The 25,510-nt window shown below is 43.7% G+C and overlaps 1 protein-coding gene across 2 annotated transcripts; it reads right to left on the bottom strand.

The window, feature by feature from the left end:
* Positions 1 to 1,102: 1,102 nt before the first annotated feature.
* ITK (IL2 inducible T cell kinase) lies at positions 1,103 to 24,845 on the bottom strand. 2 transcript variants are annotated; one of them, XM_062501904.1, is made up of 17 exons: positions 24,524 to 24,845; positions 13,928 to 14,032; positions 13,485 to 13,566; positions 11,743 to 11,871; positions 11,048 to 11,097; positions 10,549 to 10,700; positions 10,037 to 10,102; positions 9,809 to 9,863; positions 7,564 to 7,643; positions 6,791 to 6,927; positions 6,008 to 6,082; positions 5,139 to 5,310; positions 4,245 to 4,461; positions 3,454 to 3,518; positions 3,249 to 3,367; positions 1,817 to 1,974; positions 1,103 to 1,316 (listed from the first exon to the last, which is right to left on the bottom strand). In XM_062501904.1, the coding sequence occupies exons 1-17, from the start codon at positions 24,692 to 24,694 to the stop codon at positions 1,245 to 1,247; spliced, it is 1,905 nt and encodes a 634-aa protein (XP_062357888.1). In that variant the 5' UTR covers positions 24,695 to 24,845; the 3' UTR covers positions 1,103 to 1,244. The 2 variants fall into 2 exon arrangements, with proteins under 2 accessions (XP_062357888.1, XP_062357889.1); XM_062501905.1 differs by having other exon boundaries at positions 11,057 to 11,097.
* Positions 24,846 to 25,510: the final 665 nt, after the last annotated feature.

Below are 25,510 nucleotides of genomic sequence, written 5' to 3'. Positions count from 1 at the left end.
AACTGCAAATTTTAATTTTGTTTATATCTTCTGCTGTCACCACATAATGTGAAACTCATTGAGGAGGAAGAGTCCAGGCACGCTATTCACATTGGACTTTTTCTGTGGTCAGTGCCTTTGTTCACAGGAGAGATGGAGAGGTCTTGTGGTGATTCTGTTACTTTTTAAAGTATGAGAAAATTCTTATGATCACTGATGCACTGAGCACATACTCTGCATGTTTTCTCCTCCTGGCTCTCTCTCTTCTGAGCCCTCTGGCTCCTTCCTGCCCAATACACCAGTTCAGGAGTAGATTCCTGTACCTTTCACAGGTAATCAGATCCTGGGACTCAGTCTTGTCCTGGACTGGGAACACATAACACTTTGCCTTGCTCAGTCCTCCATACTTTGTTCAAAGAAATTGGATGGAGGTCACATATTAATCTTCTGATATAGAAAGACTGAAGAAAAAAAATCAATATCAACATTCAGCTTCGGCTTCCCCCTTCCAAGAATGTCTTAGTTTCCATCAGAGTCCCATTTTCCCACTCACTGTACAATGCAATTTGAGAGAATTTCAAGACTCTTCAGAACAAATATTTCTTTTTCTCTTCCTCTCTCACATGCACACACAGACACCGCCTTACCAGGTATCCAAATCCTGTTCCTGTTATACCACAGTTGCAGGGAAAATCATGCAAAGGGAAAACAAAACCACCTTGAAATACCAGCATCAGAAATGCAGTTCACTCAATCCAGCCTGCTTCTGTGTCTCCCAGGCTTATTCCTGTTCAGAGCTTTCAGGTCCAGCCCACTCTGAATCAGCTCGCCAGGAAAATGTCTAAACATTCCTCCTCAGTTAAAGAAAGTTTTGTTTGTTTTTTTTTTTTAATCTCCCTCCAGTGAAGACCTTCATTTGTGACTTCGCAGAAGTAGAACAGCAATGTCAGATCTCTTAATTTTGAGGCTGACTCTTCAGGAGAAATACCCTTGCTGGACTGAGTGGTTCAGGACTCCATGCTCAATAGTCACTTCTGGTTTTAAGATGCACACTCTTGGCCAAACCAAAGCCTGTGTCTGTCTAGGCTCTGGAAGACCTGGAGATATCTTGTCTGTCTGGAAGTACCAGCCTCTGCCCTCTCCTTCTCCCCAGGCATATGGCAAATGTTTATGGTGAGAGGATTCCTATAATGCTTTGTTGGGGAAAATCCAGCCTTCTCTCTTCTCAGGACTCTCTTGACTGTGCTGAGCACACAGTGCCATGATTACATATCAAACTCAGAAATTTCACTCAGCTGAAACAGCAGAAGAGAAAAGGATGGCCGCTCATCTTTCCCCTGAGCAAGGGAGAGAAGAGAGAGGAAGAACATTAATGTCAGCTGGAGAGGAATGGCAAGGTTAGCAAGGAAAACCTTGGGAAGAAACTGAGTATTAACAAAAATACAATCTATCCCTACAGAGAAAACGCCAGTGGAAGAACCAACTTCCTTCTGTGCAATGTTTCTTTTCTATTACCAGTGAATTTGGCTTGGCGGACACTAAGTGCCTTGTAATAGCTTAGCTGTCATTTTTACCACTCTTAGAACTCAGCCCCACAGATCTACAGATTTCTTAGCAAGGAAACAGTAGAATTAACTTGATTTAGGTGCACTACATGGGCTTTTCAGTTGAGTCAAATAAAAGGCAGAGAGCCCAGAGTTTGCTTGCTAGTGCAAATGAAAGTTACAGTGCTTCACCTCCAGGATTTTATCTTGTGTTAGCACATGAATCCTCCTTAAAGCCAAGGGGATGGGAGTTCTTATCTTTGGGAAATAGGGCTCTCCAGTACAATACTCACCATCCTCCAGCAGTGGCTCATCACCTCATAAATGGCCTTGGAGGCCAGCTTGGGTTTGTAGAGCCGAAATCCTGCGTTGATTTCTTCCACCACTTCTGCATTGGTGCGATTCTCGTAGGGGATTTTACCTTCACTGAAGACCTCCCACATCAGCACTCCTTAAGCAACCAAATGGGAAAAAAGTCACAAAGAGACAGATAAAATCCTCAGCAGGCCCAGGGCTACCTTCCACCTGCTCTCCTCTGCAGCTCAACATTGGTGCCAGTTACTTGGAAAAGCATTTTCACTTGGGTTCTCAGTAGACAGCTGAAAAACCAGGCCCTAGAACAGCTGTACAGTTTGAGGATGCCAGCCAGAGTCTCTGTGCAGGGCCTGAGCCCCCAGCTCCAGCTGTGCTGCTCGTAGCCCACCCCAGGAGTGCACAGCTTCAGCTACAGCAGAAGCCAGCAAAGGGAGAGGGAAGGCACAGAATTCACAGACTGGCAAAGGTTATAATCCTGCATTATTTACTGCTGGCCCCAGGGCTGAGTGGCACCCCATTGACTGTAAGCTGTGTACAGCACACTGCCCCATTCACTGCGTGGGCTGGAGAGGGGCCAGGCCCACGAGTGTGCCAGATCCACAGCCCAGGGGACAGCCTTTGTTATGGCTTTGGGGAAAAATACACAGCGGTGTTCTTATCTGTGAGAGTCCAGAAGGGGAGACCAAAGAATGGGCACAAATTGTGAAACAATGCATTGTGGAGCAGGAAGTGAGGTGTAAGCAATGAAATAACATTTTCAGATCAGCATAAAGCAAATGGAGTCAGCAGAGCAAATTTGGAAGGGCAGGGGGGTTGAGTGAGGTATCAGTGCCCCAGGACTGACATGTAAAGAGATGGAGTGCCTAAATGCCTCTCCTCTCCTCTCCTCTCCTCTCCTCTCCTCTCCTCTCCTCTCCTCTCCTCTCCTCTCCTCTCCTCTCCTCTCCTCTCCTCTCCTCTCCTCTCCTCTCCTCTCCTCTCCTCTCCTCTCCTCTCCTCTCCTCTCCTCTCCTCTCCTCTCCTCTCCTCTCCTCTCCTCTCCTCTCCTCTCCTCTCCTCATAAAATTTGACAAGACAAATGACAAGATTTTATCAGTAACTCTCCATCTTTTTCTTGGACACCCCTGCTATGTCAGCATGAAACAAAGTTCATTATTTGGCATTACATAGAGTTACACATGTATAATACATTAAATTGGCAATATTTGGAGTGTTCTGAAGTATCTAGGTAGTTTTCTTTTCTATCTTTTACTTAAATGATTTAGGCCTGATTTCTAAGCCATTATTCAGCCAAAACATCATTGGAGTCCAGAGGATGCAGTGATGAGGAGAGTTTACTTGAGGACTGAACCCCCTGTTTTTCTCAGCTGGGGCTGTTGAATTTTCTCCATTTTGACAAGAGTTTCTTACCAAATGACCAAACGTCAGATTTGGTGCTGTAGTTGCTGTAGGAGAAAACCTCTGGGGCAGACCACTTGACTGGAAACTTGGTACCCGTGGAGCTGGTGTACTGATCATCCAGGACAATCCTGGAAGAGGAAGAGAAGGGGGAATGCTGAGTTACCCCCATTCCCTGACAGCCCCAAGGGACCGTGCACAGCCTCAGTGCCTTTACCTGGACATCCCAAAGTCAGACACTTTGACCACGTGGGACTCCCCCACCAGGCAGTTCCTGGCAGCCTGCAAGAAAACAAGGTGCAAAGGCATCAGGTCAGAGCTAAAACACTGGCACAGCCACTCAGGGTTTTCTGTCCTGGACGAGCACATAATGCTTAAAAAAGGAGCATCAAAGTGACATCGTGCCATACAAAGAGGACAAAACCCTGAGCTTCTCATGCTTTCTGTACATTTTGCAGCATGATCCTGTTGCCAGAAAAGCTGTTCAACCATCACTCTGACTTGCAGGCCCCTGTTGCCCAGAAAAGGTGGAGCAAGACCCTAAAATAGCCACAGCTACTCACAGTCATTGCATGCCTGATGAAACTGCAGCAATGACTGATGGAGCTTGACTGAAAACTCATGAATTAAAACTATTTTATCACCAGTGCATGTTTATACATGACTTATGCTAGAACAGGTCTTTTTGTCACCTTCACTGATTTTAGACATGAAGAGTGGTCAGTACTGTGGCTCTTGGGGGAGCAAGAGTCCACTCAGGAAAAAAGGGCAAATTTTATAGGCTTGTTTCTTCTCTCCCAAAACCAATTAAGGGGAATAGATTGATCAGTGCTCCAGGGCTTGTTTGTTGTTTTTTTCCCCTAAAGTATTTGTGCTGCTTCTGCAGCGAGGGCAGATACAGGATCTCCTATAAAGAGACAGGCAGGAGGAATGTAGAAGCTGAAATTGAAGAAGAAAGCAGAGGAAAAAGCCCCTCTGGAGCAAAAAGTCCACATGGGGCCAACATACGAGGTCTCTGTGGATGACAGAGTTTTGTTCCAGATAAGCCATTCCTTCACACACATCCAGGCACATCCCCAGCAGGGTTTCCTTGGAGAAGCTGCCCCGCTGGCTCCTGAGGTAGTCAGACAAGCAGCCGTTCTCCATGAACTCGAACACCAGGCAGATGGGTGCATCCTCAAGGCATACACCATAAAGCTGGACTAGCTTGGGGTGAGACAGCTTCCTGTGGGATAGAGAGGGAAGGCAGGAAAAAGGCTGAAATAGGCTCAGTGCCTCACAGCAAGTGTGTTATAAACAGCAATTTATGCCACAGTACTGAACCCAGCTCACTGCAGAGGCCACCTTTGCTGATGCGTAGCCAAGGACTAAATATCATCCCATTTTAATGGTAGTGGTCACCAAAAGATTTTTCTGCATGGAAAACCATCTAATCAAACAGAAAAAAAAATTATTTCTGTCTGTCTTTTGGGGAGGGAAATGCAAAAAAAAAAAAAAAAAAAAGGTTATAAAACCAAAGACAAATATATTCAGTTGTGCAAAGCAAAACATTTTGCAGGTAAGGTTTTTCAATGAAATTGCCTTTAGGTTTTAAGAGGTTTTTTGGGTTTTTTTTTTCTGAGAAGAACCACTTTGCTCTCCAAAATGTACCATCAATTATCCTTGCCTTCCTGAATAACAGAGATCTGGAAGACCATTCTGGATATTGATAGACTTGGAATCACAGTAATTCACCTACACTTTGAATTGCCTTCCTTCATAGCCACCAGACCTCACCAGTCGATTTACTATTAAGTTACATAACAGATAATCCAAGTTTGAATTCCTTACTCATATTCCTGATTTTGTTTCAGTGTTATGAATCCCACAGGGTGTGACTATCATGGTGAATATGCCACTTACATCAAGACTTTGGCTTCCTCAATGAAATCCTCCTCAGACATTGCTCCTTCACGGATGGTCTTTATGGCTACTTTGGTCTTGTCCAGCAAGTAGCCAAGGTAGACCACCCCAAACTGACCACTGCCAATCTCCTGCACACGGGTGAGCTCAGAGGCATTAATGACCAATTTTCCTGTTGGTTGCAAGGGAGAAAGAGTAAGGACTGAGCAGTAGAATGCCAAACAAAAAGCTTTTGTGGGTTAAACACAGGCAAGGCTCCAAGTGAGACTTTCTGGCTCTCCCTCAAAGTGTCTGTCTGACCTTTGATAGCTCATTTGACTAGTCCATGCTGCAGGTCATGTTCAAGGGTAGGAACAACAACATCCCCTTTCTCCCTCCTTTGTCTTGCCTATCCAGTTCTTCAGGGAGGATTGTTTTCACCATGCTTATGTGCAGCACCCAGCACAACATGGGGCTTGAGTTGCTTTGAAGTCTCCAAGAATTACAATAAAGATGATACCAGCAAAATTCTATTGACAACGATATTCAAATGAAGGCATCTTTCAGGAGGGACTCAGCTTTCATCAAATTATTCTACGCTCCCATTTCCATCCCTTTTGTTCAGCATTCATTTTGGTATTTAATGTTGACTTCACTGAGACCCCGGGGTTCTCATCACCTCCCTCAAGACACTGCACAATCAGTTGTCTTTTATCAAGAGCCATGACAAAGATGACAATCTGGTGAACAGTGCAGTGGAAAGACCTGAAGAAAGCCATTTATTGTGTCTGTAATCATATGAATATTCCTCCATATCCATGGGGATGTGCAGGATCACCCAGCTAAGCAGCCAGGAGTGTGATTCCCATGCAGGCATGAGAGAACCTTACCATAGCTGAGCCCTGCAGTGATGGGAGCCTGTTTCCTCCAGGAGGAGACCGCGTATCGCAGCCGCGTCACGAGACCTGGGGACATGGGGACAGTTCCTGTCACTGCCACAGCCGTGGGCAGCCTGCCTGCCACCACCCCAGAGGGCAGCTTGGGTTCTGGAAGCAGATTTATTGCACTGAGTTCTCAGCTCCACTTGAGGGCAGCTGAACCTCTGTGCAGGCTCTGGTTTCCTGCCTGAGAGAAGGAAGCCAGTTCTGAGCATTTTCAGCTTATTTCCCATTTTCACATCCAGAGCTTTGAGCCTCTGTGAACCCTGATGAATTCCCAAATGATGCTTGGTACTTATAGGGTATTTTTGAAGCCCAGTGTTTCCTTTGGTACTCCTGGACTGTGGGGATGGGAGTCACCATGTCTGGTTATGGATACTGGCCATGTCCTTGACTTTGTGTCAAATCAAGGATGCAGGGACAGATCACCTCAAGAAGGCCCTGAAGTGTAATTCCAACAGATAGCTTGGCCTGGCAGTGGTGATACCCCCCCAGGGCACCCCATCATATGTCCTTATGACATCTGTGTTGGCCATGGTCAGCCTTAGAAGGACAACCACAGTGAGGATATAATGCTGGAAGCTGGCCTGAAATGGTAATTGCAGAATAAGTGGGAGAAAAGGTGATGCCATATAACACTCCATTGTAAGGACAGGGGGCTTGGGAGCCCTCCTTCACTCAACACAGTCACCTGGCAAACCAGCAACTTCTCTGTTCAGCATCAGCTTCACTCACCTGCTGCATTGTGCTGGTGGTAGTTGATGAGGTCAGGGATGGAGTCAAACACGTGCTTTTCTGCCAGGTAGTATCGCTTGGGAAAGTCAGTTGTCTCATTGATGTGATAATGCTTTATAACAGGATTGTTGTCCGTGCTGAAAAAGAGGAGGTTTTCTTTGGGAGAAAATAGCTTGCAGCAAAAAGACGGATTTGGGGTATGAACAGTGAGCAAAGGGGAGAATCCTCCCCAGAAAGAATGGGGGAAGAGCAAGGAGCAGCTGCAGCTGTTAATGAACTCTGTGTACTTGTGTCTTCTCCCTCTCACTTGCAGATGGCCTCACCTCGAGAGAAAGGCTGAGGTTTCCTGATAAGAGAAGGCTGTGTACTAAGCTTCTCTGCCTCTTCTTTGTGAAATACAGCTTTCTGCCCCATCACTGAAGTCCTTTCACTTGTCTTGCACTACCCACCTCTGATGGGTCCAGCACACAGCTCATGTTGATCCCACTGACACTTCAGTTCAGGGGACAATGCCATCAGAATGACAACCCCAGTGATGTCCAAGAGACTATTTATAGGCACATATTTAGATTCAGGGAGAAGTGGAGCCTTTAATACACTTTGGGACTGGCAGCTGACTCTTCTGCCTTTTTTGGAAGTGTTTTCCCTCTATCATTTTCATGAGCCTTCTGCTCTCTTGTTATAATGCCAAAACAACTACACAGAGATTACACACTCATAGAAGCCATTTCATTGATGTAATTGATGTGAAAAGCTGCTGAGCTCAGCTGTACCTTAATGCTTTGGTGAAAACAGAGACTGTGTACATGCCAGGCTGCCTTGAATCTCTCACCATGAAGGCCCCTTCTCTACCCTGGAGCAGGAGCAAAGGAAAGAAAACTGGTTAGAGACATAATGGAAAGAAAAAAAAACAAAAAACAAAAAGAAGTAGGCTGGGGACAAAGCTGTGCTTATTTCAGCCCTGTCATGAAGATGTGTTAAACATATAGGAAAAAAAAAAGAGGCATCACCCCACTGACAGAGCTTGGTGTGTTCCATGCACAGCTCTGGTGGCTGCTCAGAGCCTGCAGGTCTCTTTCGGGTGTTAGGTGCTTTCAGCTCAGCTTCCTCTCAGAGTTCTCAGAGGAAATGAGGCTTAGGCACGTGTGCTGAGTACATGTGGGTGTGCCTCTCTGCCCCTCCAAATCTCTCCTCTGGATATTCTGCATCCATTGACTGCCCTCAGCCCTGTCTGACAGAACTCATGTTCAATGAAATGCGTGGCCGAGTGGGAAGGCAAACCCCTCTGAGTGCTCCCCGTGGAGTGAACAGCCACAGAACAAATCTCAGTTTATCCAGCACCAGAGAATCCATATGGCAATGTAGGAATGATTATTTATCAACCTACCACAAACTGGAAAACCTTGGACGTGATCCTGCCTTTCATAGGTACACCAGTCACCCAGTATCTAAACCTAAGTGGGCAAGAAAGCAGTCCTCCTGCAGTCTGGCACTCACTGAACAATTTTCCTTTTTAACTTTTCACTGTAATTGTTTTCCACTCATCTGAATATTAAAATGCCTGATAGGGCATGATCCCAGATGGATCAGATGGCAAAGGAGATTTAACATCACAGTTTGACTGGAATGTGCTGTACTGACCTATATACTGGTAATAAACCCCAGGTTTTTCTTCTGTTTGCAAATAAAGAAGAGTTTCATCTACTCTCCCAAGTGCCTGATTTTTTTCATTTTCTCCTCCTTTGCTTTACATGGAAGGTTTCCTCCATTTTATGTCTTCTACCCACCCACAACACTTCATGAAGAGCTAATCCACCAAGTGCACTCTGCCTGGGCCTCCTTCCCTTGAGGTTTGATCAGCTCCAGGTGCTGCTCCTGCATCCCCAGGTATGAGCTGCTGCCTGTGCAGCTCTGCCCGGGTGGGATCAGCCTTCTGAGCTGTGACCTTCCCAGGGCTGGCCCTTCAGTGTCTGTACAACATCTGCTGCATCTGCACCACACAAAACCTGGCACAAGAAAGCTCTAAAAAAGGTCCCTCTGCTCTGTAGAAGCATTTAATCACACGCAGTGAGGGCTTCAGGATTGGAGGTGGGCAAGTTTTAGAGGCAGCATCCTGCCTAAGTTACTCTAAGCTCTATTCTTGCCCTTCTGTTCTCAGGGGACACCAAGCCTGGCCAAAGATCACTCACAAACCTGGCCACATTTCTGGGGGGAGCCGTGAGGTTTGCAAGGCTTTGAACTAGAGGTCTCTGCAGCCACATGGGGGTAATTACCTCAGAAAAGTTGTACTGGTGAGACCAAAAGAAAAAACAAAATCACTAAACCATGTGTGGACTTGTCTTCTAGTACTTTGTACAAGAATTTTTCAAATCACACGAAAGTGCTTCTATTTCCATAAAATACTACTGCTTCAAGAAGGAACACTTTATTTGGATTTATTAACAGGGCCACCTGTTAATGTAAGACCTGATTTAAAAATTAAGGTTGTGTTTATGTGGAAAGTTTGAACAAGGAGCTTATTCTTTGTATTTTCAGTGCAGTCTTCACTGGAAAACTTTGGCTCAACCGAAAAATTAAAGATGTGTGTTTACATGCACAAACACACACGCATACAATTGAAAAAACAAAACCCACAGCCATACTTTTGGCTTTCACCCAAAATACTTCTGCACAAGATTAGTTAGATTTTCAGAGAACTACTGGCATCCACAAGCCTCCTGCAGAGACAGAAAAGATGAGCTAAAACCACAGTTTTCAGCTGGCACAGTGGTCTGAAGCAGTGTTTTCCTCCAGTCCCAGTTACTGGGTGTGTTTGGATGGCACAGCTCCATCCACGCTCAGCTAACATGGAGGTAAGGGGGTGTGTTTGTGGTCATTTATCTCACATCACACACTAAGGACACAAAGAGAGCAGGAGCCCAGAGTTCTTCTCTCTTACACAAGCCAGCCTTTGCAGACTTCATTTGTCATTTATTAATTATTATTTTCCATCTACCCCATACATAACACTGATTTTACCTCATCCCTGAGCAGTGTTTCTGCTTTGCTTCTGCTGATGTTCTTATTGTACCACCTGAAAACATCAAAAGACTCAGTCAGTGTTTCTAGGCCAGGAAAGTTTTTCCTGAAAAGCTTCTGAATGGAGCATCTCCAGGGTGGAATGTGAGGTGGGGTGGGAGCATTTGAGGCTCGTAGCTTCAAATCCAGGGCGCTCAGAGGTACAAGGAGAACACAGGCACAACTTACTCATAAACCTGCAGATTCTCAGGTGATTTTTCCACCAGGTAGCTGCTTGGCACGTAGCCTTCATGCCTGTTGAGAGGCAAGACAAGTGTGAGCGTGCTGACAGACAGGATTTTCTCTGCATCTGTAGGAGTCAGCCTTGAAAGCTTTGCCTGATCATAGCATGATAAAAGTGCTGTAAAGTGGGGATGTATTGAGTAGGGTTACTGGAGAAGAAAACAACTGATTGCACCTCTAAACATGGGGAGTTTCACAATTTTTTCCCCTGTGTATCACTGCAAGTATCAGTCTGAATTGTTTATTTCTGTAAAATTAACTTTCAGATCCTTTTCATCAGCTTTCTGAAGCAACAGCGAATGGAAGAAGGTTCCCCTAAATAACCTTCCATCACTTTTTCCCCCTCTAAATAAGAGGATGCTTTGCAAAAGCTGAACAAGAGGAATTAAACATGTATGTTAATGGAACAAACTGGAATTAGAAAGGATTTGTACACTGGCTGTTGAAAAGGGACTTACCCATTCTTATCTTGAATCAGCCACCAATGTTCCTCAGAGCTGTCAATGACATAATATTCCTCATTATATTGTAATGTCAGCTCCTGCGGGTTCTGGGCTTCATAGTCATATATGGCTATGACCACGGCATCCTTGGGGTCTAGCAACAATTTCTGCACAAATTAGGAAAAAGGATCATCATATTCATGTTCATATTAATATTCATATTCTTAAAAAGCAAGGGCATGCTCTTCAGAGTGGTATCTTCCTGGCAGCACTAGCGTCCCCCGGGCTAAAAAGCCTCAAAGCACCCCAGACCATCTAGTGGGGTGTGGTGGCAGCATGAGAATCTTTGGTGCTTTCAAACAGTGAATTTCGTGTAAAAACTTCAATTGCACAGACATTGCCCAGGGACTGTTATCACAGGTGAGACTCTAGGTCACTGCACTGTGGTGAACTTTAATAAGGACATATTCCCCACTGGTAATCACTCAGGGCAGGACACTAAGGACAGCATCACTGCACTCACCCAGTTATCTTCAGGAGTGGGAGGAAGAGGCTTCTTTGAGGCTGAAAAGAAATCAACAAAGATAATTTGAAGAAGGTGAGGACAAAACCAAGGGAGAAGCCACCAATGCAATGAACTGATAGAGGTGATACAAACCCACTGAACAGTGAGCTTTTGAGAGCAAGACCTGCCAGATACACAGTGAGTCTCAGCAGGGCTTGGAAACTGGGGTGCAGACTACTTAAGGCATCAAGGTAAAAAAATTCAAGGTAAATGTTTCTTTGGTGAAGAATGATTGACTACTTGTGTTCATTTTCAGGAGACATAGTAAAGATTATGCTTGGTCATTGAAACCACAGAGGAAATATGGTTTGGTTTGGTTAAAATTGGACACGCACAGTTGAATGTGTTTATCTCAAGAAAGTTGTTATGGCTCATTGACTGACCACAGCTGATCAAGTTCTTAGTTCTCCATCTCATTCCAAAACCAGCACCAAGCATCACACAGAGGAAAATGTGAATTCAAAAAAAGAGAATGCCACATACAGTAAAAGATAAGCCAGAACATCCCAAGAAGCCAGGAACATGTCTCTTTATGGAAATCTAACATAATATTTTTTGATGTTCTGTACAAAAGAGATTCAATCCTCTAGTTTTTCTAGGAATAAATATTTTCCATGTCAGGATGGTCTTAACAAGTCCCTTACCATTTTTGGTGGGGTCATATACCACACAGCCAGCTGCCATCTTCTCTGTCTGAGCACAGCATCTCCACTTGCCATCTAACCAAAAGTCTGGATGACACTTTGAAGCCAAACTATTGTTGTATCTGATTTCTGAAAAACATTAGGGGAAGAAAACGGGGGAATTGAATTTATTTGCATCCACATTAGTTCTAGAAGTCATCTAGAACTAAATTGAAACAATCTGCTCTTTAAAGAAGCTTCTGCAGGCTTGTTTCAAGAGACTCTTCAAATTGTCCAAAGGAGGGGTCAGTTTCCAAGTTGAATGAGAAGAGGTGATAAAGCAGGAGCTTGGAGTAGGGGAATAACTGACTGCAAGAGCCAGTGCATGAAATTCACAATATCTCCATCAGACACAATGTTTTCAGAGGGAGCAATACAACAGCACTGTTGTAGAACAGAAAAAAGCTGTGACAGAATCCTGGTGCAGTTTTTATGTAACTAATTGACACCTTCCTCACATCAAGCACTCTGCTTGTCTCTGCCCCCAGTGTTGGTAACTGCAGCACCATGTGAGTGAACCACAGCACAATTCAGGAGGTGAACAGGAAATGAAAGCTACCCACAGAAATGTTCCTTAATAATCATGGCTGTCTAAAAGGTTGTCATCTAACCAAAAAAATCTATTAATAAGAACTGAAAAAATTTCTGTGTAGAAAAGGTTATTTTAAAAAATTAACCATAGGAAAATCCTCATCTCTTCCTGAAGCAGAAACCTCAAATTACAGTAATTTATTAAGAGTTTATTCTAGAAAGACACAAATCCCAGAATCCCAGAACGGGTCAGGCTGGAAGGGACCACAGTGGGTCATCTGGTCCAGCCTCCCTGCTCATGCAGGGCCATCCCAGAGCATGTGGCACAAATGGTTCTGGAATATCCCCAGGCAGGGAGACCTCGCATCCTCTCTGGGCAATCAATGCCCAGTCACTGCATAGGGAAGTGTTGCCTGGAAAGGCTGACCTGGAGCAGAGACTGGACAGAGTAAAAGGGATCAAACTGGTATTTATTGAAAGGATCCACCTTGGGCATTGCAAGAGCCTGGCCAGGGCTACACCCCAATCAAATCCGAGATGGATCCTGGTCACGAGTTTTTACACTTTTATAAGTTTTGGTTCATCTACATACTGGGGTCAATTATCCAACCTCAGCCCCAGGCTATGAAGTCTCAGCCCCTGCCTTGCCCCTTTCCCCTCGCTGTTGTTTCTGCTTTTTGGGTACCAGTTGTCCCTGATTCTCCAGCTAGGAAGGAATTGTTTTGTCTGGCTACCCTGTGAAGAGAACTTACTAACACCTAACATGAAGCTTCAGAGTTAAACACTAAGCAGCACAGATTCTGAAAAATATGAAAGATAAAACCCAAGGCATCAGAAGTTCTTCCTTGTGGAACTTCCTGGGCATCATTTCTGCCCATTGCCTCTTGTTCCATTGCTTGGCACCACCAAACAGAACAGCTCCATCCTCTGACACCTCTCTGCAGACGCTGACAGGCATTAAGGCAAATAATCCCACGTCCAAATTTCCCATGTCTGCTGAAAACACACTCACCAGATTTACAAACAATTTGATTTTATAACCCACTACCTGGGTTATAAACCCTTTGACTGCTGAGATTGGAGATCTGCTGCAAATTTTCTCAGTTATTTGTGACAAAGCTGGTCAGACATAAGCACCTTCCACGACTGGGTGGGAAAAGGGGATTTTTTACCTTCCTTCAACGTGAGGACCCATCTCTGCCTGCTCTCGCGGTTGGGGGCGAACACGTAGAGGATGTAATTGTCATGGACAATCTGGAGAAGGGGTAGAGAAATGAGGATGTAATTGTCATGGGCAGTCTGGAGAGGGGGTAGAGAAAGGATCCAGCCATGAGAAGCAATCCCAGGTGCTCTGGTTACAAGAGAGTCACCAAAGGAAAGAGGCAGCAGTCCCCTTACCAACAAGCTAGGTGCCAAATGATGACGTGGGGAAGGGGAGTAGCAGGGACTGTTCAGAAGCAGCTCTTAACCTCACTGACTTTTGATTAATTTAAATTAGTGTAGAGGTTCTCATCAAGAACCCAGTGCTGGGTTCCTTAATGACTGCACTGTGAAGGAAATGCTGTTGAAATAAAAAATGAAGTGATGTCTCTCTGAGCACGGTCAACAGACTCACCTGGAAAGGGTATTTGTACTGACAGGGAATGATGATGTCACTTTTCACAATTTCCACACACTTAATCCTGGAAAGTTCCACAGAACCCTTTAAAGTCCTTTTTTTCTGAAAGACAGAGAAAAGCACTTGGTTGATGCTAACAATTGTAGATTAAGTGAATAATTAGACCAGACTGTTGTGTTCATGGGAGATTTAGTTTTAATGGAGCAGAAGCAAATTAACTGATTATGTAAGACATAAAAAATGTAAAGAATAATTCTTATATTTGGCATCTCTGTATGTATTCCCATACACATACATATATGCACATACATACATTTCAACTCAGCACACGGATTTTAGAGAACCAGTCAAAACCTCTATTTGAAACTCAGCTTTTACTTTTTTTTATTCCAGCAACATGGATCCCCTTCTAACCAAAAAAAAGAACTATTTTCACTAAATTTTCAGTTTACTAGCACCCCTGCTTCATACTGAAGAGATATAAACCAATAAATATTTTATTAAAGAGAGTTTGGTTGCTGAGACCTTCAAAACTATTCATTTCATCCAAAATGCAAATTTTTATTGCATCTGCTTTCCAAAAAACTACAATGTTTCTCAATTTTTGTTATGTCTGGCTTTTCAGCTAGGAAAAAAAAACAACGGGGTATTTTGAAAAAAAAAATCTTATCCTCAAAAACTTGCCAACAAAGATGTTTCTCTGGCATCCTCTGCTGTGCTTCTTCACCAGGTGTTTGGGTGTATCAGGCACCCAAGTTAGAGAGGGCAGTGGGGAAAGAGTAAAAAGAACAGGCATTCATGGATCCCGGCTTCCTTGGTGCACCCTGTTCCCTGTGGAATCCTCACCCCATGGCCCCATGGCACTCAGCTTTTGCAGGAGACAGGTGAGGGCAGCTGGTGGGAGTGGAGCTGGGTCTCAGCCTCTGGTGCTTCTGCAGGATCCACTACACGAGTTTGCTCTTCAGAGTGAGCTGGTTTCCTGTTTTGATTCATTTTCAGTAGGGATTAAACAATAGCTGTCCCCCCACTCAGCTTTGGGACAGCGTGATGGAAATCAGTGAGATTTCAGAACACCAAAACACTGCAAAGCTGCTCTTTTCCAAACACTGTCAGCAGGAGAGAGCCTGAACTTCAGCTGCTGTGTTATACCTGCCACAGGTTATCACTGGACACTCAGCAAGACTTTGGCAATGTCCTGACCCTCCCTTGGGTCTCAACTCTGTGTCTTACACCCTTCAGCTCCCTCTTGCCCCTTTTTCCCTCTGTCACCACCACCCTGCAGCTCTGCCCCACTGTGCCAGCCCCAGTGCTGCTCCTCTGCCACCTTTCAGAGAGAAATTCAGCCCGAACCAGGGCAGCAGCTCATGGCCCTGGAGATGGGGGAAGGTCTGCCACAGGGCACTGTCAAACAGCCTCAAAACAGAGAGGCCCCGAGGCTCCCCAAGCCTCATTCTTGAACAACTGGCTGGGTATTTTTTTGCCTTTGTATAATTGGACTTGGGGCAAAAGAGGAAAATTATTACAGTGTGGTCTCACATTGCTCTTGCTGGCCTTTGCTGGTGCATTTGTGGTTTGTATTTGTATTTGCTTGCAGTTTAACCAGTGTCTCTGGATTTACTGCCAGGGCTGTCTCCTGCAGACAACGTCTGCCTGTGTGGCTCTCTGGGGTGTGGGATTCTTCCAAATCAATAAACCCAAGGCTTTAAAACACCCCTAAATGTAAATACCAATTAACTCTCAAGAGTGCTGGCAAGCCTTAGAAGGCCTTACTGCATCCCATTTTCACCATCTATTTCATTTCATTCTTATCTAGTTCACTTCTTTCTTTCAGACTTGGCTTCCTCTGTCTCTTCTGCAAAGCCTCCTCTACCATTTGTTCCACCCCTGGGACTTCTACCCTTTTGATGAGGCACAAAGCCATTTATAACCTATAAAAACCTTCAATTTTGCTAGTGCTGAACCCTCCTTCATCTCATTCCTTTGAAGTCCTGGGGTTTACCCACATGCATTCTTCCCCTGAGGCTTTAGCAGGCAATGCTGTGCCAGGCAGTGTCTGTTCTTTCCCTGCAGACTGGTTTTTACTTTTCTGGATTCTGCTGAAAGACAGGGTCCAGCCTTCTCAAGGAGCTCTGTGCAGTTGTCCTGCAGCTCTCATGACCCACTGTGTTCCTTTTAATCACACAATTCAGCAGTGGGAGCTCCTCATAGCCTCACGTTGCAGCAAACATTGGTGTGTGTCTCACAGCCAGAGCATTGCCCAGCAGATCCTCAGCAGATGGGACCCTGCTGACAGAAAGCAGTAACAGTCCTCCAGCAGGACAAACAACTGGAATTCCCACTCACAAACCAGGCATTACCCAGAAACTGGCCTGGACACTAAGCATATCCCTGCTTTTGTGATGTTCGACCACACTTTCATCCAACAAAACAACAGGGCCATTTGGAAGGAAGGGGAGAGGAAAAGCCTCTTAAAAATGGCCCCTGAAAAACCTCTGAGATTTGTTTCTAAAAGGGCGAGAGAAAACATGCTGACAGATCTGGATTTGCTGTTTCCAGTCTGCCCAGAGGATAATTGGGTAGATATTTTAGCTGGTTGATCAGTAAAAGCATCAGTGGTCTTGCTGTGTGCCATGTGTGGAAAGAACCAGGGCAGGCTGCTGTCCCATGAGGAGCAGCCCACGTGCTGCAGATCAGCCCATCCTGCTTGCTTTCTTTTGGTCCATGATTTGCAATAGATCAGTTCTTGGAACAGTTCTGAAAGGAGCCAGGTTCATGACAAGCCCAGAGCAGCGATAATTCCATCTTTGATACTCTCCCTCCTCTTGCCACAGAGCTCTAGCAGCTCTTTCACTGATTAACCCTTTGGTTTGTCTCTGCTGTGTAAATCAGATGACTCTGGTGCTCCCTGATTGCTTTAGGTCCTGGGATAATTGACCATGGGGCAATGGACACAGCCCTACCCTGCAACACAAGGAGGCATCTCCCTGTGCCTGCTTGAGGAATGAGCTGCCTGGAATCCATCATGTGCTAAACCCATCCACCAACACTGCTGCTCACCCAAAAAAATCACTTCTCTCCAGCTCAGGTCTGGGGCAGGGGCAGGGATGTGGAGTTCATGGTGAGAGGGCAGGGAGCCATCAGTGGCCACTGCAGGTGACACAGGTCTGCTTGTGATCACACTTCCTGACCACAGCCCTTCACCCTCAGGCTTCTCAAGGGTCTGAGATGTTGTAAGATCCAGGGCTGAAAGGCTCTGCACTGGGGGCTTGGGCTGAAATCCGTCAGTGGGTGCTTACAGGTTTTGCTGAGCCCCACTGTGTTTATCAAAGGGTCCCGGCAAAAGGTGTAGCCTCCAGTGCTGGGAGCAGAGGGAAGGAGAGGAGAGGCAGGGGAGGGCAGAGCCTCATCTCTAAGAGCACAGGAGGAGACCAAAGGCAGCATTTCTTGGCAGGAAGACAGCACCCTGTGCTTCATAAAGCTGGCTTGGTTCAAAAGTTGCATAACAACTTTTATCTCCTTTCTTTTGTTCTGGTGAGGGGGAAACCAAGCCATTAAAGATTGATGTGGCCCCAACGTCCTCAGGAGCAGTCCCTGCTGAGGGCTGGCCACGCTGCAGCTTGGCTTTCCTTGCCCAGTAGTGTTTGTGTTCACCTTTTGTCCCCCCATCTCCTGTGCATCCCTGCAATGCTGGCAATGCCTCCTGGGTGGGAGGTAGGGGAAAGCTGATTTATGGCTGGGGTGAAGCAAGGTAGGAAATTCCAGTCCTCAGCAAGCTCGACCACAAAACCATTTCCATCAATGAAAGCACTGAACGACCTTCTCTGTATCATCAGGGGGTTTTTTTGGTAAGAATCTGAGCCAAACTTCATTCCCCGTTTTCACTTGCTGTCTTGACTAAAAAGAGCAATACTTAATTGGTGATTAAGTAGGTGAAGGATCTTTGTTTTGACCCTGTGTCCCCTGTTCCCTGTCTCTGTGCTCTAGCTGGGCTCGGTGCTCAGCCTGGGCAGAGGCAGCAGCTGATTTTGAGGGATGTGCAAGGTGAATCTCCCCATGGCAGAGCTCACCTGGCTCGGTCAGCTCCAGCCTCTTCAATGAGTGACCTGTTCCTGCCTTTCAAGGACTTTTCTGCAGGCCTTGCTGAGCTTCTGAAAGAATTTGGAAAGGAATTTCTTGATGTAGAAATAGTAACCAGAAGCTTATGAGACATCACTGGAACAAGATGGAATTATTTTTAATGGTATCTCTCCTGCTAAAGTATTTTTCCACCAACCAAAAGACTTGAGTTTGAACTCAAACCTCCTTGAACTCTGTGCTCATACAATTCCTTTCTTTTATCATATTCCTTATCTGTGGAATGTGCTGTTTTTCTCATTAATAGTTAGGATATTAAGAACCGTTGAATGCTGGATTCATAGCAACTTTGCCTAGACACTATCTTTGCTTGGTATTTTGTGAGTTTTCCCACAAAAATTTGAGCTTTCTCACATTAGGAACACTGACAGACTCACGGTTTATGGGATATAAAACAGTGCAACAAATTTTTAATTTGAATCTGAAAACTAAATTGAGCAAACTGATTTTTAAAAGAAAGTTGTAAGGGATTCTGCATCTTCTGTCATGCTAACTGTTCTAAAGGAAAATTGGAGAGGAGTGATAATTGATAACACTGGGATTTTCTGTAGAACCTTGGGTGTTGTGCTATATTTTAATACCTCCAATGCATTTTGTTATGTTTGATATTTAAATCCCTGAATGTGTCTGTTTGTCTTTATTTTTTTTCCTGTTATTTTCACATCTAAAGAACATGAAGGCGTTTTGGGGGTGGGCACACTCTGGATGCAGAGTGCACAGAACTGTGTTAAATAACAAAACCATCTACAACTGGTGCTTGAGATGCCTCCATTCAACAATTTACTATCCTTACACAAGCCTATAGACCTGATCCAGCCTTGCATTTCTACCAAATCCAATTCCAAATCCAATTCCAAATTTCACTTTGGCTCAAGTCTTGTCCAAGATGGTTATCAGGGTGCCCATCTCTACAATCAGCACAAGTGGTTGGACAAGAAAATCAATGTTATCATCAAGAAACAGAAGGGGAAAAAAGGGGAAGATTCTTTGCTTTCAAATGAGCTTTCTAATTTATGTTATATAAAAGCACACGGAACAACTCCTGAATACTGTATCAGTTTCTTCAAAGCTGTTCTTGATTCCAGGAAAGACTGGGAGCGGAAGAAAAGAAGCTAAATTAAATCAATTATATGACATTACTTTTTCATGTAAAAAAAATTTAAGGTTTAAGGCCAAAATTAAAAATCAGCCAGAAAGGATGAAAGAGTATAGAGCAACAGGCAGGCATTGCAATAAAATAAGTTAAAATGTTGATACAATATAAAGCAAAGTCACAGGCACTGGGAGCAAAAAATGGCCACAATAGAGAAGTCTAATAAAAGGTAACTGTTAGGAAACCTCACATTTATTGTTATATATTCAAATTAGGAGGTATTCCTGCCTTCTTAAAGATTTAAAAGAAAACACAGGTTGAAGATTTTGCTACATGCTTAATGTTCTGTGACAGAAGGAAGATTTGAGCTTTGTAATTTAAACAAAATGGAAGTATCTGACATTTGCTGCTAAAATATTGCTCAGAAGGAATTTAAAAAATTTTCTTCAAACCTAAAGACTAATAAATGCACAGAAAAGGACCTAGTAGGAGCAGAACTGGGCAGACGCAGAAAGGGCAAGTAGAAAATTATTATAATCCTATTCTGGAATATAAAATTAGTTATCCCAGAAAAAAAAAAATAGAGTTATTTTTATTTCCAGACTTTACCACATGTTTGTGTAGTTAGAAAGGCCACAGCTCCCAGACACAGAGAACCTGCATTTTGCTCAAGGCAATCCTGTCTAGACAATATCACCACCCTGAATCAGAGTGCTGCTGCAGGAGTTGTGACCGAAAACAGCAATAGACAGGAACTTTGCAAATATCCAGAAAAAGTATTGGGTAAGATGGACTGGAGTAGGTTGATGAAAGAGGTGGAATCTCTGTCCTTGGCTTTGAAGAGGTCAGTCAATGTTACAGCCAGCCTGTCCTGGTGCTGGTCGCAGTCCTGCTCTGAGCGTTGATCTTATCCTGGCAAAAAATCTGACTAAATTAATTTAAGAAATGCTCTCCAACCAGCATTACCAAAATTCTGTGACTTCACAATAGAAATGAGGCTCTTTGTGACAAGCAATATCAACTTCATCCTCCAGCAACTCCAATAACATAATTTGGATTGTTCAAAATTCCTGTTAAGTTTTCAGATATTTACTAGACATTAAGGCACAGATTAGTACCTTTTTAGGGTTGTCTTGATTTTATTACACAAAAATTGATTGAAAGGGGTGATGCAAGCAGATGCCAAGTCTGACTTCTTTGTGGGTGATATGTCTATTATAAATAAATTAGTTGGAGATATGCATCAGAAAACAAGTGGGATTGCAAATTCTGGCAAGTCAACAGTACTAGTTAATAAATACACATCAGGTTATGAAGAATGACATATCTAGTCAGATGTATTTATTTGGAAGGTGGTCTTGAAAACCATAATTAAATTCCCTTTGGGTGAGGACTGCAGCTTCATGACTGCTAAGGTATTAGGAATAAACAAAGCAATGACAAATGGTATGGATGGCCACTCTTAACACACAGGAAGACCAGAACAGAGATCTTCAGAAGAAAAATTTGAGTTTGTTTACATTAGAGTCTTGGGGAAAAAAACAAGTTGGATTCTGTGTACAATAATCAAGGTAAAAGGGACTGGACTGAGGAGCAAAGCACTGCTTTTAGTCCCATGGGTAGCTGGACTGCTGCAAGCAACCCAACGTGCAGATAATGCTGCAGAGCAGCTGGAGCAATTTTGGGATGTTGATAAAAGTCTTTTCAGCCAAGCTGATTAATTTCTTCTCATGTAACAAGAGACTGAAAGCAGATTTCAAGGCCCACTAAAGTGCCATCTTTGCCATTTTTATATGTGAGTATCAAAGATCTGAATGAAAGAACCCAGGACAAGGCTGACTCATTCTGTGTGACCTCCTGAGCATCTGACCAGTGTAGGAAGAATTGTGCTGTTGTAAATGAAAAAAAGAACTTGGCCTTTTCTGGGTGAGCCTTTCATTGCTGCCTTTTTCAGCTGGACCAGTAATAGCCCACAAGTGCATGAACATATAAAATTTCAAAGTATTTATGTGCCTGAAGGATTAACCAAGGACCATAAGCTGTTGGGTGAAGGGGATCTAGACATTCACCAGTTCAAGTGCTTTTGCTGTGTCTAAGGAAGGACATTTGAAACTCTGTCCCAGACACCTCCTCAAAGGGATTCACTTCTCTTCTGCTTTTGCAGAGCAGCAAGTGTACCAGGACCCTGAGAGTATCACAGTATCTGAATTATCCATTATTGTAGTGAGGATCAAACTCATTGAAATAGTTAAAATTATGACTACCATGTGCTTGTTTACTCACATGTGCATTAGCTACAAAATCAGACCCCAAAACGAATATTTTTTGCCTTTGGAATTGATTTGCATATTATAATAAAGGCACTTCTGATGTCTTTTAGCAGAGATGGGGGCTGAATACTTGCGCCTGTTATCAGGGCTTTGCTTTATGTTCAGACAGCCCTGCATTGTGCACTGCATAATGAATCTCAGAAAACACAGCTTCTTATTGTTGTCAGTTATTGGGGGCTCATTCTCCCAATGAGACATGTAAATATCTTTCATTAAAATTAAGGGCCACTGTGTGCTTGGCCCCTAAGGAGAACAGTGCTCTCTGTCAGCAGTGGCAGAAAGACAAAAATTACAATGAAAATGTCATTACAGTTATTGCAAAAAAAAAAAAAAGCCTTTAAGATGTCAGTTGTCTCAACAGCTTTGGGTATCATTTGCAGAAATATTCCTGTAGCTTTTGGCCTGCTTATTTCCTTGTTTTGGACTGATACAAAAAATTCTTTAATGTAATTTTATACCTTTGATTTAAAAATGCAGAGAAAGGGACTGGGTGTTAAACCCTACTAAATACAGGCAGAATATATAAACCAGGGTTTAAGGCATAAGAGTATACTTCGTGTCATGCAACTGAAATCTGTGGGGCTTCTTGAACTTTCAAGCAGTTCAGTAGTTGTTTTACCTGACTTTATGCATAAGCTGCTGTTTCTGACTGACCAGGGACTGGAGAGATGGGAACTATACAGCACAAAACTCTGAGTACAGGAATCCACCAGACAGGTTGGTAAGGGGTTCTTAGAGAAACTCATTGAAATCCCTTGGTGAAAACATCCCCAGAGATGTCCCTTGAAAAATCCATGCTTTAAAAGGCAGATACTTGCTGGGCCCATCCATATGTCAGTCCATATAGCACCTGAGGATGCTCCTCATCACTGCAGCCAGCTGCCAGCAATGTCCCCAAACCTCCAGAGCAGAGCCACATGCAAACAGCCCCCTGGCAATGGTGATAGCCTGCTCTGACCTTTGCCAGCCCCAGAAATTATCTGAGAGAGTCCCAGTGGAGCAGAGCAAAGCAGTGCCATGGACTGCACCAGAGAATGAGCACCAGATCATTGATTTCAACACCTGCACATGCTGCCTGGTCCTGGTGCACTCCAGGCAATGGCATAGCCCATGTGCTGGCAGGGATGATTGGAATCCTCCCTCCACTGGCTGTGAACTTAAATGCTGTGGGTTCCTCCATTCTGAGCACAAACAAGATGGTTCTTGCATGGGCTGCCCTAAGCTTTCCTCTCCAGAACAGCAGTGGATCGATCATGCAGAGGTCTCACCAGCATGCTCTAATTTTGATTACTGAAGAGGCTAATGATTGGTTCTGGGAGTATTTCACAGGACAAATTCTTCTCTCTCTACTTTATGACAAATTCTTTTCATGTAACAACTTGATTTCGACAGTTTGCGTGAGAAGAAAAATCAGCATTTCATGGAAAATCAGCCCTGTGATTGCAAATATACCCACCGCACCTCAAAAGTGCACAGGGTTCTAAAGTTGCATGTGTGTTTACCTACACTTGTCTACACGTATATAATATGTGCATTTTAAAATATAGGATATATAAGACAGAGCGGATAGTACACCAAACCCTCATCTCACCTAAATGACCTTTTGGAAGAGTCAGAGGGAAAATTTCCACAAACACATAGTGTGTGAAGTCTATGCCCCACTGAAAATCACCAAGTCAGATTTTCCAAACTATTTCAGTCCCTGAAGATGCTGACAAGACACCTACTGCAAAAGTACCTAGTCAGAGTTACATTTAATTCATGTCAAGACCACCAAGACTCAGAAAGCACCAAAGAAAAATAGTAGTACAGATTTCTCTAAACACTTACAGCAAAATCATTTAGATGCTTTTCAAAATTTAGCCCTGAATAATTAAGTGGAATTGTTATAGTGGAATTAAAAATCTTACAAAAATGACATTTGAAAACTAGTTTGGAGAACAAAGATAGTCTCAAACCATAGACAGTCACAGTATGTAGCAATGAACAGCATTCTGTTCAAAATGGAGGTGAGAAAAACATGGACTTTAAAGTAAATACAAGAAAAATATTTCATTGGGCATATTTGAGAGAAATGACATGGAGGTGAAAATGACTGTTAACCTTTAAACCTTTTAACCTTTAAAGCTGGTTTATAACCCCAAATAGGTTGTGATAAAAATGTGAGGGCACATTGTGCTTTTCTTTTATTGTTGACTGAATTTTCTGCAATTGAGCAAGGTCAGATGGTCTGAAGTTGCCAGTGCTAGATCCAAGACAGCACAGTTCTTCTCTGCCTACAGGAACAGTGCCTAAACATAATGGATTAACAGCACGTTCAGGGACTGTTGGAAAACAAGCAAGATTATTTACAACCCTAACGAGGCTCTGCAAACATCCAGCTAAATAGAAGGAAATAATTCTCACTTCACTAGAGCACTAAACAAATGGGGTGCACAGATTGAATTCTAATTTTCTTCATATCTAGCAAATAAGCAAAATGCAAACCTGGGAAAACAAAGCCTGGCCTGAGCCCGGATCTCATCATCACAGCCCATCTGAAGCTAGCTCTGAAGACTCCACGTTACATGTGGCAGCTGAATTTATTTAAAAATGCTCGATGGTTCTCCTACCATCCATCAGCCTGATGCCCCAGAGAAAAGAATGAGAATGAAGATGTGTGGATAACTTTTTCACAGATACAATCAGGGTACACTTGTGACCTTCACGATACGCCTCTCCAGGTCAGCCTTGCCCCTGTGTGAGGTGCCAGGCACAGACTCACACAGTTCTTACACAGCCCGTGCCAAATTCCTACAATAAAACAAAATCCTTTCTATAAACTGGCAGTCTTGCTCCATTCACACCAAATGCCCACTGATCAGGAGCTCTAAATCACTCATTTGATCAATTTTCCGTGCATGGTGCTGTAGCAAGGACCAGAAAAGTTAACAAAATTTAACAAAGATCATCCTTCCCTCCATTAGCATCCTTCCCTTCCTTGAACAAATTTCATCCTTCCCTCCATTACTCTGAGAGAGAAAACGACTGACGTACCCCGTGGCGATGTTCATAGTAAGCCAGCTTGGATTTGGTCAGGACAAAGAAGCGCACTTTGAAGTTGGAGGGTGAAGTCCTTCTCTTCTGCTGGGATTTCTTGATCAGCAGTTCCTCCAGAAGCACACAGTTATTCATGGCTGAGCCAAGAATGTTTGTCTCCCAGGACATGGGAAGTCTGTGCCGTGCACCCGGTCAAAGAAACACGAGAAAGAAGACAGTTAATTAAAAAAAAAAAAAAAGTTCAAGAGGCAGCGTAGGTGCTTTTGAGCTTTATCTTCCCATCTGCAGCAAAGCTTCCTTTCTGACAGACCATAACCACATCCTCTCTGAAGTCATAAAGCGAACAGCACATGTTGAAATATACGCTAAGGTAAATGTTGTGGAAAAAAGTAACACTTGAGGGACATGCAGGAGATGTGAATCAATGATTAAGGATAAATTAAAGGGGTGTGGCATGATTAAGCATCTGTCTCCTATTGGCTTATCTGGTAAATACAGTTCTAAATGCATGGACCCAGCATGGATGTACAGGATGAGCGTCCCTGCATGTCCTCCATGCATCCGTATTTCTTTTGTGAAGGAATGATTCTTTTCCATTTAGGGTATTTAACACAGAGATTTCATACAATGAGTTTTGAGGGACTCCCCCATGTAATGATTTAGTTGACAAGGTGGTGTTTGGTCAAAGGTTGGACTCAATGGTCTTGGAGGTCTTTTCCAGCCTTAATGATTCTGTGATGACATAAAAATTCTGTCTAACCAAAGACAAATTATATCCAGGATATACTTGTATAAGGAATAATAAATATTTTCAGTCAGTAAATATTTAATCTGACAGTAACAATAACCAATAATTAACTAATTATCAGTGGTTACTTTTACTTTAGGACTACTGACTACAGGTGCATCTGGTGAGGCTATGGCTGGATGCTGCAGGAGGCACAGGCACAGCATGCCCTCTGTGGATGCAATCAAGACCAGTGT

Source organism: Cinclus cinclus, chromosome 14, assembly GCF_963662255.1.
Source record: "Cinclus cinclus chromosome 14, bCinCin1.1, whole genome shotgun sequence".
NCBI classification, from domain to species: domain Eukaryota; kingdom Metazoa; phylum Chordata; class Aves; order Passeriformes; family Cinclidae; genus Cinclus; species Cinclus cinclus.
This window is presented reverse-complemented; position numbering and strand designations above follow the sequence as displayed.

What these genes read in the sequence shown, in the direction of transcription:
- ITK (XM_062501904.1), bottom strand. Translation starts at nt 24,694, where the DNA reads ATGTCCTGGGAGACAAACATTCTTGGCTCAGCCATGAATAACTGTGTG. An exon ending in CACTGCAGGGCTCAGCTATG is followed by an intron (nt 5,311 to 6,007) that starts GTAAGGTTCTCT and finishes TGCAACCAACAG; the next exon opens with GAAAATTGGTCATTAATGCC. An exon ending in TGAGCCACTGCTGGAGGATG is followed by an intron (nt 1,317 to 1,816) that starts GTGAGTATTGTA and finishes TCCCTTGCTCAG; the next exon opens with GGGAAAGATGAGCGGCCATC.